Genomic DNA, 15,286 nt, shown 5'->3' with positions numbered 1-15,286 from the left:
TATGTTGTAAATAAAGTGTAAAAAGTCACTGGTATATAAAGCATGAAACACAGCAAAATGACAAATCATTTTTGAATGAGATCATACACATCAAAGCCATTCCAGCTGTTCTTCATCAAGAATAACTTTCATTCAGTGTGATGTTATTTGGTTTTTAGTAGCACTCAGGTATTTCGTGTTGTATTTTATGTAATTTATTTTTTGAGGAATAATGAGAGTGGGATATTTGTACACTATTTATATAAGGATAATTAAACTGATTATAAATTCAGTAGTTATAATAATTAGTTCATCATCTTTAATGGAAGAATGCATGTATTGTATGAACAAATGTACAGGTATTTTTTTTCCACCATCACATTTTATAGTCCATTCTAGCATGTATTATGTGAATAGTATTGTTTTAGTGTAAAAGTATTGAAGCCATAATGTTAATGATGTTTAAATGTGTAACATTTACAGTGCTATTTCACCACATGAATAGGTCACTAATAGTGATGGGATTTTTGTTTTGTTTTCAGACTTAATTTTTAACAGGCTGCTGTTTAGAGGGAGTTATTGGTATGTAAAAGTACAAAATAAAGTATAAAACTTTACATAAGCATATAATGGATGTGAAAGTATTTGTTTGTAGTTAAGGATACTTCTTACACAGGCCTGCCATTAATATACGAAACTTTTCTCACTACTATGCACAAAGCAAATTTATTATATCACCAACTCATTAGAGCATGCTGTCCCTGGACATCGGGATTCTGCAAGCTTGCCAAGACCTTATCCATGTGTCAGAGCCAAGGATCAGTTACAATATTTGGCTTTATCTTCCTTATTCACTTTAATTAAACTCTTTAATGACTTTTTTTTTTTTTTTTAAAGAAAACTTTACTGTCCAGCAAAATAGGATTGGAAGTTTTACACAAACTACATTGATTTTACAAACACTGATTTTACATTCAGCAGCTAAATCATACTTTTGATTAGGTGAGTTTTGAATCACATCTTAGAGCAGTACTACAGAATTACCTGACACATTTGAGGTTCATGTAAAGTGAAGAAGCAGCATTAATGAAAAAACGAGGAACTACCATTCAATGCATTGATAAACAAGACATGGCAATCTGCCTCATTTTAACAAATTGCCATTTTTACAAACATAAAATGATTGATATAAAGACATAATGACAAGCAATGTGAAGTGGGATCCACAATGATTTAGCATTCATTTTCGATGCAAGCTTATTTAAGATACGTCCATTTAAAATGTATAGAAGAACATGGAAAAAGTAGATTTAGAAAGCAAAATAATAAAAAAAGAAATTCTCCAAAAAAGGAAAAAAGAATCACTTTAAATACGTCAGTATCATTTCAACAAACACCTAAAATGGCAATGCAGCACAGGGATGCTTTATAAATATAGAGCATGTAACACTGATATTGAAGCTGTCCATACTGACAATATATTACAGTGTGATATGAAGGCAAGTGGGCGTTGGCTGACATTTTGAAAGTAAATTACAATACAAGAACAAAAACTTCTTGACAAATGTCAAAAACCACTTTCTGGTATCCTATCCTAAAACATCCTAACAATAATGGAAAAAAATAAAGCTAATTAAAAGCGAGATGATGCACATCATTGATAATAATTACAGGTGCGTGCCACAGAGCAGTGATACAGCTATATATATATGCTGTATATAGTCATTTATGAATATGTAGTAGTACTGCAACCATGAAACATGCTCCACGGTGATAATATAAACTCTTCTCTACACAACATCTACATACGGAAAAGGAAAAGACGGGGCTCAGTGCAGTATTCTCAGGGGCAAGAGCCAGATCTTTTAACTACCCTCAGGGTTTTGGGTACCACAGATGTCTTTGCCTGGGCCCGAGGGGGACAGTAAACATTTTCCGGATCCTTCAGGAGTTTAAGGGGGTCCTCGGCATGTCAGAACAGAAGTAAAAGTAAGGTGAGGGAAACAGACGCTCCACCACGATGAGCCGTACATCACACGCCCCGACTAATGTCGTCCTCCTCGTGTTCACACAACCTTGGCCAAAGGACAGAAAAAGTGCAGGAAATCATATAGATGGTCTTTTCAGACTGCTTTCTTCATGTCTACAAATTGAAGGTGTAGCTTCATAATCAGCCTTGATCTTCTTCAGACACCTTGAATCTCTTTTTCTAGCTCGCATTCCAAATAAGGCACCTCGGAAACCTCGGAAAGCGCTTGAGAGGGCCGTGTATCTGGAGTTAAAAATATCCATTCCCCTGACACTGTTTCTCGTTTAGCATTTGACTGATAAGTGGGAGAAGGGTTAGGAGGACTTGTCTGTTCTTAAGAGGCAGTGGAAGAAGGTACAACATGTGACCGTGTGTGTGTGGGCATTATCCCTCGTACGTAAGGCATGCAGAAGCAAACTCGAGTGGCATTTGGTTGGTGTCACTGACAAAAATAGCACCTCCTCTTGAAGAGAGCTCCTCCTGCTAGAGCATGCCAAATACAGTAGAGATGCTGAGGGGTGGCTATCAACATCCTTTTACAGACAACAGGGTTATGACCGCTTTGACTAAAGCTAAAATTGTGTGTCACGAAGTATGCTGGTATCACTTTAAAATACAGTTCAGTTCATTAGTATTAGTTCACGCATTAGGAATCATAAAGTTAATAAAGATAATTTAGGTTAATGTTAATTTATAAATATATAATTTTTTCATTGGTGTCATTGTTTGTTTATAATACATTAATTTTGCTTTATACAAACTGAAGTGTAAAAACTAAATTAATATACACTATGTTAAAATGTTAAGGGTTGGTAAGTTTATTTTATTTTTTAAAAAAGCCTCTTATGGTCACCAGGGCTACATTTAATTGATCAAAAATACAGTAAAAACATGAAATTCTGAAATATTATTTAAATTGAAAATATATGTTAGTGTCACATGATCCTCCAGAAATCATTCCAATATGCTAATTTGCTGCTCAAGAAACATGTATTATTATTATCTGTGTTGAAAACCGTTTTTGAATGAACTTTTGAAATGGTAGTTGATGTAGAAATATTAATAAATGCTGTAAAAGTACTGGTCATTGTAAGTTCATGTTAGCATTTACTAATGTTAGACATCCAGAACCTTACTGTAAAGTATTCCCAGGATTTTATACCATAAAAAGGAAAACCAACAACACCCTTTTCAGGCGAAAAGGGTAATGAGACAATATAAACGCTAGCAGTGAACAAAAATAGATGAAAAATAATTATCCTAATGGAGATATTAGGCCTCATTAAAGAAACACAACCAGTAAAAGTATTTGTGTAAATTAATTTGTGTAATGTCAGATTCAATTCAATGCAACAATTTATACAAAAATGGTTTTAAAAACAATTTATACAAACATGTTTTATGTATTTTCAGACTTATTGTTTTTATTCTTTATTTGATCTTAGTTTCTTACACGGTTAACACTAAATTTCAAACTAAAGACTAAACGTACTAAAATATGATTCAGTTAAAAAAAATAAAGTTCAAGGACACTGAACAGAAAAGAACCCTTAGCAGGCTGAGCAAGACACTTAAATCTAATATGCAGGGAATGATGTTGTGAGCACAGTGAACAACTGTATCTGATTAAATCTGAATGCAGCACAACTATTTTTAGTGGATGATGCCATTGTGAGTGGTACAGGGGCCAGTAAAGAGGAAGAACAGCACCACCTGCGATATTGACAAAAAAAATTATATTCGAGTACATTTTTTCTGGGATTTTATCGATAGCGTTAATTAGGCACTATTTTGCTTAGTGTGTTTTTTGTGTTGGTTCGTTGTCAGGTTTAGGACTGCCGTGGACAGCTGACTCCTAAAGTGTTTGATATTCCTCATATTCTGTGTGGTGGTCCGTTCGCAGCAGTGACAGAAATTATCTTTTATTTTTAAATTGATTTGTACCTTTTATGGGCATTTTTACCATAATAAAGACATTTGTTTTAACCTATTTAAATGTACACGTCATCCTTTGTCAAATTATTACATTTAATCAATAAATTCAATTAGAGTTATGAGACACAATAGGGCTGGTACCAATCAGATGAAATCAGTATCAACAAAATTCCTCTTTGCAATGCAGAGGAAACAGAAGTTGCATCTGAAGTGACATTAAAGGGATAGTTCACCCAAAATGAAAATTAGCCCATGATTTACTCACCCTGAAGCCACCCTTGGTGTATATGACATTCTTCTTTCAGACGAATACAATCGGACTTATATGTCCTGGCTCTTCCAAGCTTTATAATGAGAGTGTATGTCTTAGGAAGTCAATCAAAGCGCATCCATTCATGGGTGAACTATCCCTTTAAGATGCATTTACACAGACTGTTGCAGCTCAGAGGGGACATGAATGCATTTAACCTGCAGTTCCAAATGCATAAATAAGGTTTTGATGTTTTAAACATAAAACGTTGAATACTGATATCTGAAATTATTTAAAAAAAAATAAAAGATACTTTAAATGTGAAATTAAAACCACCTGTAGGTGGCAGCAAGTCACTGTTAATGAGTGAGTCATTAGCTGCATCCAAAATCGCATACTTCTTTACTATATAGTAGGCGAAAAAAGTACCGGTATGTGACAAAAGTATTATGTCCGAATTTACAGTACACATAAACGAGTAAGCAAAATGCACCCGCATGACCAAGTACTTCCGGCAAGATTCTGAAGTGTGCATACGATGGACACTTTACTATCACATGAGGCCATGGGAGAGAATTTGTGAATGGCAGTGAAGCGACGCAACTGACGCTGGAAGGTCACATGATAATGACGAATGCATCCGGATTGCATTCATACTACACACATTCATACTATATAGAACGTACTTTTTTTAGCGGTCATGAAGTGATGACTTATTCAAATAAGTACCTACTCAAGAGAGTGTGCGATTTTGGACGCAGCCATTGAGTTTCAACTGATTCATTTAAAAGGCTTAATGAGTGAGTCATTGAATAAATCATTCAAACGATTCGTTCATTCAGTGACGAAACAACGGTGTGTGCTGCTAAACAGTCCTGTGACTTTTTTTGGAACTATTTTCATCGGCGAAATAGAGAAAAAACAGGCAATACAGAGTATAAAATGCAAGTCACTTAATATTAACTTGTTTATTAAACTGTTGTATAAAATTATTATCACATTTGTAATCATGCTGATATTTGGAGAATAAAAACACACTTCATGTGATATTGATTAACTATATTATACGATATAAATATAAAAGACAGGTGTATTAAAAAGACAGAGGTATTACATACTGTATATAATACAGAGATATTTTGCCTCCTTATCTTGAATATTGGAAGCATTCTAAATGCATTTTAATAGACTAAATCACACAGTGAAATTGTGGACTCTAAATGCACAAACGCATTACTAACTCTCTAGACTACATCACGTAGTGTATGAGTGCACTCTCTATATGTGTTTTTGTAAAGTGAGGGACATACTCGATAATGTCAGATCGCACATTGTTAAAACAAAAATCACGATATTCTCGTAGACAATATCACACCCCTAATAAGTATTGCACATGAAAATGCTAAGGAACTGCTGAAACCCCTCAGGACAGAGCTTAGACAACCTTCTAATATTAAAACCTCAGATATGAAAAGTGAGCAGAGAGAAGTCAAGCCTCTGGACCTTCACCTGGTTGGTCAGTTGTCTGGGATCTGTGTTAACAGCCACACTCCTGCACGCTCTCTGCCGTAGCCCGTCTGGGAGAACGCAGCTGCCGCAACGCTGCATCTCCGTACTGGATTCCTGAACCCATCCGCTCCGGGTCCAGCTCTCCTACACAAACAAATGACAAGCACAGCAGCTTTATTCAAATGTCTTTATAAGCTTATAAGTAAGAGCACAAGGCACTGGTCTTTTTGTACCTGACTCTATTTTGTTAAGGATTTTCCGAGCACACTGGACAAAAGCTTCCTCCACATTCTCCCCTGTTAGTGCACTGGTCTCCAAAAACATGAGCTCTGAAAGTAAACATAAAATATTACATCTGTTTTTTTTAAATAAATAATTTTCAGAAATTAATGCATTCTCAAAATGACTTAAATATTGTGATTATTTTGCCATGTTTATTAGGTGTTTATTTTTATTTAATAAACTGTTTATTTAGTATTTATATGCTATAATAGTATATAATAATATTTAGAATTAGCTTGAATTTTTATATTTTCAGTTGCCATTTTGTTATGTACTTTTGCCATTTTTATTAGTTTTTGTTTTATTTAAATATTTCTATTTCTATTCAGTTTTATCTTCTAGTAATTCTACTTCAAAATTTTATTTCAGTTAGTTGCCAAAGAAACATTACCACATTTTGTTTGGTTTTGAAGCTTTTAATCTAATATTGATTTCCCCCCCCCCCCAGCTTTATTTCAGTTAATGCAAACCATTTTAAATAATTTTAGTTAACAATAACACAGATCCATAAACACCAGTATATACACAATAGCAATGCACCAATAACCAATCACGGTTTACTCTCTGAATAGCCCTTGTGATCTCAATGCAGCCAGTTGTGAGTCTACACGTTCACTAGTGGGCTCATGTTTGTTAGAAATTCTATCCAGTAGTGACCTCTATTGGCACAGTCACAATATGCAAGAAGATCAATAGTAACCAGCAGGTATCTGCTAGTCTGACATACACACCATTCTCTTGAGCGAAACGCGAGGCCTCCAGAAAGGTGACTTCACGGTCAGCATCCAGATCCTTCTTATTTCCACACAGTATAATCACTATGTTCTGGCTGGCCAACATCCGGGCATCTGTCAGCCAGTTAGTCAGAGCGTTGTATGTTTCTCGACTAACATCCAGAGACAGAAAGTGTGAGAGATCAATACACTTAAGGATCTATAAATACATATCATAGTCTAGCTCTAGTCTAGGCAAACATCCAGAAATATATGAATCTCTGAGAAAATAGTCACACACCCATAATATTATGCAGAGGAAGTGGATATACAAGTGTGACTTTACCTTGTGATATCATATACAAGAAGAGCCCCTGCTGCCCCTCTGTAGTAGCTGCGTGTTACAGACCTGAGGAGAACAAACATTTGTACAATTAAACCTCTGTAAGGTCTGCAAGAGTTTGGCATAACAGCTGGTTAAATCTAGCGGTAAACCAATATATCAATCAACCAATTAAATGGCTGATATTTGGTCATTTTAGAGCTACCCGGCATTGGCAATTAATCAACAGATAATGGGAATAAATACTTTTATTCAGCAAAGATGCATTAATTTGATCAAAAGTGACAGTAAAGATTGTTTCAAAATATTTCTATTTCAAATAAATGCTGTTCTTTGGAATTGTCTATTCTTCATAGAATCTTGAAAAAAATGCATCTCGGTTTCCACAAAAATTAAGCAAAAAAATGTTTTCAACATTGATAATAAGAAATATTTCTTGAGCAGCAAATCAGCATATTTGAACGATTTAATGATGTAATGATGCTGAAAATTCAGCTTTGCCATCACAGGAATAAATTACATTTTAAAATATATTCAAAGAGAAAAGAATCATTTTTAATTGCAATAACATTACACAATATTACTGTTTTACTGTGTTTTTGATCAAATAAAAGCAGCCTTGGTGAGACTAAGAGACTTCTTTAAAGAACATAAAAAAAAAATCTTACCAACCCCAACATTTATTATTCAAATTATACAACCGTAGTGTATATTTGATTTAATTTTGAGTAAATATTATTATTATTGATATAAATACTATTAAAATAATTACTTGCTTAAAGGCTGAATTGTCATTCGCAAACACATTTAACTTAAAACAGAATAATAAATAATGATTTTTTTATATTTTTTATCTAGAATTGATTGGATTGTGAACCATGGGCATGAACACAAAGACAAATGCAAGACATTAATGTCCAAATGACGTAACTGACATTAAATGGTACTCTGGGTTGTATATTGGTTATTATATTAGCAATCATCCACCCTGCTCTCAGTCTAGATAACGCCACTGGGCACTGAAGAATCAATATTAACTTACCACTAGTCAAATCAAATGTAAAACTCAGGGCTCCTTCAACATCTGTTCAACCTATAGCATTTTTTTCCTGAATGACTACAGCATATTATCTTATCTGGGATATAAGGCCTTGTAATTCGGAAATGAACATGTAGGACAACGTTTTACTGCACACGACAGGCTACATATATTTGATCAACAAATCAAAGGGCTCTTTAATGTTTAATAAAATGAGCTCAATGCTGTTTGAGGAAGAGACAAATTGCATAATGTTTTGCTTCAAGTTATCTTGTGATTTTTTTTTTAATTATGTAACTGTAATGAAAAATAAATCTGAAATAAAATATAAATATTAGATGAGAAACTAAATTTAGAAATGATGTATTGGAAACTAAACGCAACACTAAAACTGAAATAAAAATATATGATAAAAAAAAAAGCCAATTAAAAATACAATAACACTTGGTGCCCTGTGCAAGATAAGACATGACATATGACTATAATATATATAAATCTTTTTTAAGAAGCTTCAAATCAATGTTTAAATAATAAATAATTTGTGTGACATTAGCATATTTTCATTCTAAATGTATTTTGGCTCTAGGAAGAAGCTGCTGGCAAAAGTTCAGTGCAAATTAAGCATTATGTTGACAGCGCTGACAAATTAATCTGTGCGAGGTACTATAAACTACATGCAATCTGGAGTTCAATCACTCCCTCACGAAATGCTGCACCATCTGACTGCCTGAGAACAAATCTGGATATTTTTTTATTTATATATATTATTTTCATCATGAGTCATATCTCACAGTGGTCACAACAAACACGGCCAATCTAAGAAGGAAACAGTTCTAGAAAAATATCACACCTGAAACGTTCCTGTCCTGCTGTATCCCAGATCTGGAGCTTGACAAACTTATTGACCACACTGATTATCTTTGAACCAAATTCAACCCCAATAGTGTGATTCGAGTCATCTTTGACTAGAGGAACAGAGGAAAGACATTAGCAACAGAACATTGACGGGTGTAACATTACATGTTTTAAAAAAAATATTTATTGGTAAGATAACAGAAAATTGCATACATCTTTTTTCTATAAACTGATGAAGCAGACAAGATTTTCCAGTTCCTGCATTTCCTATCACAAGAAACTTAAACAGGAAATCTAGAGGGGAGAAAAACAAAAACAAAGATTTTGTTTTGTTAAAAAAATGCAAATAACTTGTACATAATATAAATAGCATAGTATATGAATGTATGTTACTAAATCATAACAGATTAACCAGACTATATAGGCTATCAATACTCATTATCTAATATAGAGACTAAAGAGGTTATCATAACATTCAAGTAATATTCCAAAAGATAACGTAATACAGTAATTATTGCTGTCAGTACCTTTTTAATTGACGAATCAAAAATAAAACACTTAAGACTAGCGTCGATGAAACATATGGCAGACAGAAAGCTGCTGCCTAGCTGGCACTAAACACAGCTTGTAAGCAAATACTGTGATGAATGAGCTCGGGACACCAGCTAAAAATCATGCTATGCTGTCGATAACAAGTGTGACAAGAGAAAAGGAAAATTAATCACCCTACCGTATGTCTCTGACATGACTGGCGCTGTGCTTCTAGCCTTTTAATACTGCGTTTTTTCTCTTTCACGTCAATCAACAAGGCTATCAAATAAAGGGAAATCCCTTACAGGGTTTCGAGCATCCTTCTCGGAAGTTTGTGCAGCAACTACTTCCTGTTGAGAGTTTCAAAATAAAAGTCAAGGGCTCTTTAAAAAGCCCAGTGACACAAAATGCATGACAAGAATCAATCAGAATCAAGCATTTAACTGCCGCGTAGTATATTAGTATTGAATGTAATTGTAAATATAAATATCAAAGAAGTATTTTGTGCATTTAAAAAAAAAACTCTTTTATATACATCTTGAACGTTTAGATATTGCTGACTGAAAAAGGTGCTTTCAAGTAACCACTTGGGGGTGGTAGTTAGTTGTCTGTCTGTGCGTCTGTTCTAAAAAAAAAAAAAAAAACTTAACTCATGATTATTTGTACCAGATTTTATAGGGCTGATCTTTCTACCTTTCACAAGTCAACTAATAGATTGTATTTTGTTTTTATATTCAAATGTTATATGTTACCCTTACATTAACCCCAGAATTCCATAAAGCTCAACACAGACTACACAGGATTGATCAGAAAAATTGCAGGGTGAGTCAGAACTTTCTTAATTAAATCAAGATTCAGTACTTGAAAGGATATCATGGATGGCAACAGTTATTTATGACTGATGTAAATTGCCCTAGCTATAAATTGTAGACCACGTCATTCAGTAATGACTGATGGGTGTTATTACACACAAACTTAATGTGGAGCATATGAAACAAAGGGTAGGCCTATATTACATAAATTAGTTCTGTTACATCTTTCCGTGGTGGTATAATTAGTCCCTTCTTTTCTTTAATTTATCATTTGAAAATAAACAGGCAAAAAGGTCAAAGAGTTCTTATTGGAAAGCCAACAGTCAATGTCATCGTCATCGTCATCAAGGCATTCCAGCTGAGACACTTGAAGCTTTTCCTGAAAATCTAAAATCATGTCAACACCCAAAAAGGCTGCTTGCAGAATAAGCGCCACATGTCTTCTCCAGATGGCTGTGCATTGGTCCTGGGTTATTGCATAATGCCTCAGGATGTATAGGCTGGAGATTTTTGTTCTGTTCACATGTCCTGTTTGTTTTAGATCTTTCCTGGCTCTCTCTATATGTCAAAGATACATGACTAAACAATGGGATCTGAGCTTAAATGGCTAGGCTTATGTCCACATAGAAATAAATCCACTCAGTTAACATGCTTGTATACAGTCATACCCAGAGGTGGACAGTAACAAAGTACATTTACTTGAGTACTGTACTTAAGTACACTTTTTGAGTATCTGCACTTTACTTGAGTATTATTTTTTCTGGAAACTTTTTACTTTAAATAAAGACAAAAAGACAAATATCGTACTTTTTACTCCACTATTTCTATCAAGGTCATTGAGTAGAAAGTAGTAACGTCATTTAGGGGATGATTTTGGTTGCAGGGGTTGCATTTTGGTTGGAAATGAAAGTCAGGTTGACATCAGAACCCGTCATCAGATTGACGTCAACATCCAACGTCGGAGAGACGTTGGATTTTGGTTGGAAATTAAATTCAGGTTGACGTCAGAAACCAACATCAGTCGGGTTCTGATGTCAACCCGATTTTCATTTTCAACCACAATACAACGTCTGTCCGACATTGGAGATTGACGTCAAACTGACGGTGGATTCTGACATCAACCTGACTTTTATTTTCAACGTTGGGTTTAGTCTTCTAAATACGAATTATGTCATTCTTTTGGAGTACAATAGCTTATAGATAACAGTAAGGCTTACATAATTATACTAAAAGCCAAAAAACTTTTCATAGAGACTTTAAATAGGGCACTATTTGAGGGAACAGCCATTTGGGTGTCCGAAACCATTGTGGACGTTATTGAGTGCACTTATTCAATCTAACATTCAATCCCACTACTGGAACTGTGTTCTAGAAATAAATTTGATATTGATATGAGGGTATAGGGGGGTTTTGTGCGATAGCACAAAAACAGTATCACAACTGCTGTCACGTCAGGACTTGAAATGCTATTGTTAAGTTTGTTTTGCCCAATTTTCCGTCGGAATGTTTAAATGGAGGCGTGCTGACACATTTCAATTAACGTGAATATTATTAGGCCTACGAGCCTTCTCAACTAGATGTCATCCTTTTTTTTTTTACCTCGTAGGATGTTACAACGGGATGTTACAACGTTTTTATAATCTGTCGACCCCAACAAACGAGCGTTTTAAGGACACAAAAGTGAACCGTTGCGTTCGTGTTAGAAAATAACTAGCTTCCGGCAGACGGCTGTACGCAATGATTTACGCCGAAAGAGTAACCCTTGAACTTGCTGCACAACGTAATGACAAACACGGTTGACCAGCCCTGTTTGTTTGAACCCCGAGAGGTGTCAAAGCTTACGCTACTCTTACATCCTACAACCTACGTCATACATCGTCAAATGTTACTCTTTTGGCGTAAGTCGACTTGCGTACGGCCGTCTGCCGGAAGCTAGTTATTTCAGTCGATAAAGTTTTAAATATGGATATTTCTCTTACACGAACGCATCGCTTCACTTCAGAAGGGCTTTATTAACCCCCGGAGACACGTGGAGCACTTTAATCATGGATGGATGCGCTTTGATGGACTTCCAAAGACATACACCCATTCACTCCCATTATAAAGCTTGGAAGAGACAGAACATTTTTTAATATAACTCCGATTGTATTCGTCTGAAATAAGAATGTCATATACACCTAGGATGGCTTCAGGGTGAGTAAATCATGGGCTAATTTTCATTTTTGGGTGAACTATCCCTTTAAGAGGCATTATCAAGAAATCCCATCAGAGACTGTATTTTTTTTAAGACAGCTGAAAAAGTTTGGAGTATCTAAAGTGTTAAAGGCATAGCTATATATATATATATGCTAAAAATGCATATATATATGCTAAAAATGCATTTAAGCAAAAGATTAAAAGATTTTGCACAATTATTTGATGGAATTTTTTTTAATGTTAGCGTGTTTAATGCGGCATTAGAACGACAGCGTCCTGTAATCTTTGTGTCTTACATGTAAAAGTTCTTCCTAAGCCATTGTGAGTTTGTGGTATAGAAAAGGGGGGGTTGCATTCATCCCCGAGGAGCTCTGCTATCACAAGAGCACAATGGAAACCAGGAAGAAGGGAAGTTAACTGTCCTTGGAATCTAAAATTGTCATCACACTGTCTGCACCAGGATGTTATTTTGAAATGTGGGAGGTTTTTTCAGTTCAAACCAATGATTAGAAAGGCTTGCATCTGTGCCAGGTTAAACCTCAGGGCAGAGAATGTGCGATAGCACAAAAACAGTATCACAACTGCTGTCACGTCAGGACTTGAAATGCTATTGTTAAGTTTGTTTTGCCCAATTTTCCGTCGGAATGTTTAAATGGAGGCGTGCTGACACATTTCAATAAAGGAATGAAATATTAAGTAATAAATGTGCATGCAATTATTTCTTTGCAGGTGTTGAAGAGTTTGTATGTTATGTAGATGCAGCAAACATATTCCACAGATGTTGTGGTACTTCATGCTGCACATTGAGGGTTTTCAATTGCTTTACAGGTTGTTGGAATCTGAGCCATTATATATGGAATCAGTTCGTCCTTTATGACACTAATAGCATAAACAGCACAGACACAACCAAATTCCAGATTTTTTTCCCCTGTGCCTTGCAGAACAACATATGGCTTGTTCACTTAAGGTGACTGAGAAAGCACACCAGAGAGTCATGCATTGAGTTAACAGCGAGGGTTTTGACTGGGTGTCTTCATCTGCAGATCAGTGCGTCAGTGTTTCTGTCTTTCAAATGCAGCTTGCTGTTAAGCGGCTGTTTATCCTGTAGCACAGTATCCTCTATACAGACAAATGCTAAAGATTTAACTCTGGGACCAAGTAAAGTAGCACACTCTAAATCACAACCACTGAATACTGCCGTTGTGTTGCGTCCATAAAAAGGGGAAAGCTGCTCAGAGACTTGACAGATTAACGTGGTGAAAAAGAAGAAAAGCTTCGCTAGACACTAAGCTTACATGAGCCCTGTGTTGGATATAGGCCTAAATTGTTAGGCATTTTTCTTTGCGAGTTTGGGTAGCAGTGTTTCATTTTTGTGAATGATTTGTTGTTTTGAACAAATAATTTAGGTGAACTAATCATTCTCGTTCACTCGGTTCCACAAACTGATTCATATTTTTTTGTTCACTGAAGTAAAAGCTTCTACAGAAATCCTTTCACAGCTTCTGCCTTTAGAAGTGCGTGACTTTTCCGACTATTAGCACGAGCAAATAGCATTCGAGTCCGTGCTGTAAAGAAGCATTTAATTGGTTGGACCTATAATGAATATATACACGCCATTTATTGAATGATTCTTTAACAGACTGAACAAACAATGTTTTGACGAATTGCTTGGGGGGGATTATTCAATGACTCACTTATAACAAAGACTTATAACAAAGAATTCACCTATCGCCAACTACAAGTTCAGCATACATTATGAGAGAGAAGTAGGTTATTTTACCGGCAGACAAACTTATATATATATATAAACTATTTATATATATAAAGGATGAATCTGATAGCATAGAGGCATCTCACCTGAAAAAACTTTCAAAGAAGTAGGCAGTTAACCGAATGTTTGGGCCTCAGAAGTCAGATTAATCAGTATAACTCCTGGGTGACAATACTTGCCATCCAGGTCTGAAAAGCTTGACTGGCCTGCGTTTAAAAGTGATTTTTGGCCAGCTCTCTATTGTCAGCATCTAGCAGCCAAACTCACTTAATAATCTGATCTAATATGTATGAGGGAGCTTGGTCATTGGACATTCATCCTAAAGGTCACAGCTGAGCTCAGCTGAAAAGGAGTTGATGTTAGCTACCTACGATCTCAGTTATCTCCATAATGACACGTAACACTTGTTGAACATCTATGCAATCAAACTGCTATATTTTAGCTGAAAAAACATCTCCCTTCCTTTTTAAAAGGCTTTTTATTGAAAGCACTCTTTCATGCAGCCCTGCCTCCAGAGCACTTCATGGTACAAAGAGTTCACCATTGTTCCCAGCACATCACTATTGGAGACAGACAGCCTGGGAGGCAGTGGACAGACGAACAAGAAAGAGAGAGAGAAGGAGAGGGGCTGAAAAGAGAGGGATGGAGGAGGCGGGACTTGGCCTTGTTTTGATCACTACAGCGTTTATTGACCTGGCACAAAGCTGGGATCACTTGGCATGTCTGTCTTGGGTCACTGTGATTCTATGATCGCTGCACTGCTTCATCACTGAGCACTGGGTCAGAACAGGTTAAACATTCAACTTGCACACATGGCACGTCAGTTCTTTATGACGTAACTTAAAGGGTTAGTTCCCCCAAAAATGAAAAAAGTTTCATCAGTTACTCACCCTCATGTCCGTAAGCCTTTCGTTCATCTTCGAAACACACCTGAAGATATTTAAAATGAAATCTGAGAGATTTATGTCCCTCCATTGACAGTCCACGCAACTACCACTTTGTCACTTCAAAAAGTCCATAATGAGATCTTAAAACGAATGAA

At 35.6% G+C, this 15,286-nt stretch overlaps 1 protein-coding gene across 2 annotated transcripts; it reads right to left on the bottom strand.

The window, feature by feature from the left end:
- Positions 1 to 856: 856 nt before the first annotated feature.
- On the bottom strand, positions 857 to 9,817 carry rab4a (RAB4a, member RAS oncogene family). 2 transcript variants are annotated; one of them, XM_056257144.1, is made up of 8 exons: positions 9,665 to 9,817; positions 9,148 to 9,228; positions 8,930 to 9,044; positions 7,044 to 7,106; positions 6,716 to 6,870; positions 5,936 to 6,031; positions 5,697 to 5,846; positions 857 to 2,054 (listed from the first exon to the last, which is right to left on the bottom strand). In XM_056257144.1, the coding sequence occupies exons 1-7, from the start codon at positions 9,678 to 9,680 to the stop codon at positions 5,731 to 5,733; spliced, it is 642 nt and encodes a 213-aa protein (XP_056113119.1). In that variant the 5' UTR covers positions 9,681 to 9,817; the 3' UTR covers positions 857 to 2,054; positions 5,697 to 5,730. The 2 variants fall into 2 exon arrangements, with proteins under 2 accessions (XP_056113119.1, XP_056113118.1); XM_056257143.1 differs by having other exon boundaries at positions 5,703 to 5,846.
- Positions 9,818 to 15,286: the final 5,469 nt, after the last annotated feature.

This window comes from Rhinichthys klamathensis, unplaced genomic scaffold (assembly GCF_029890125.1).
Source record: "Rhinichthys klamathensis goyatoka isolate OS25496 unplaced genomic scaffold, OSU_Roscu_1.1 h1tg000135l_1, whole genome shotgun sequence".
NCBI lineage: Eukaryota > Metazoa > Chordata > Actinopteri > Cypriniformes > Leuciscidae > Rhinichthys > Rhinichthys klamathensis.
This window is presented reverse-complemented; position numbering and strand designations above follow the sequence as displayed.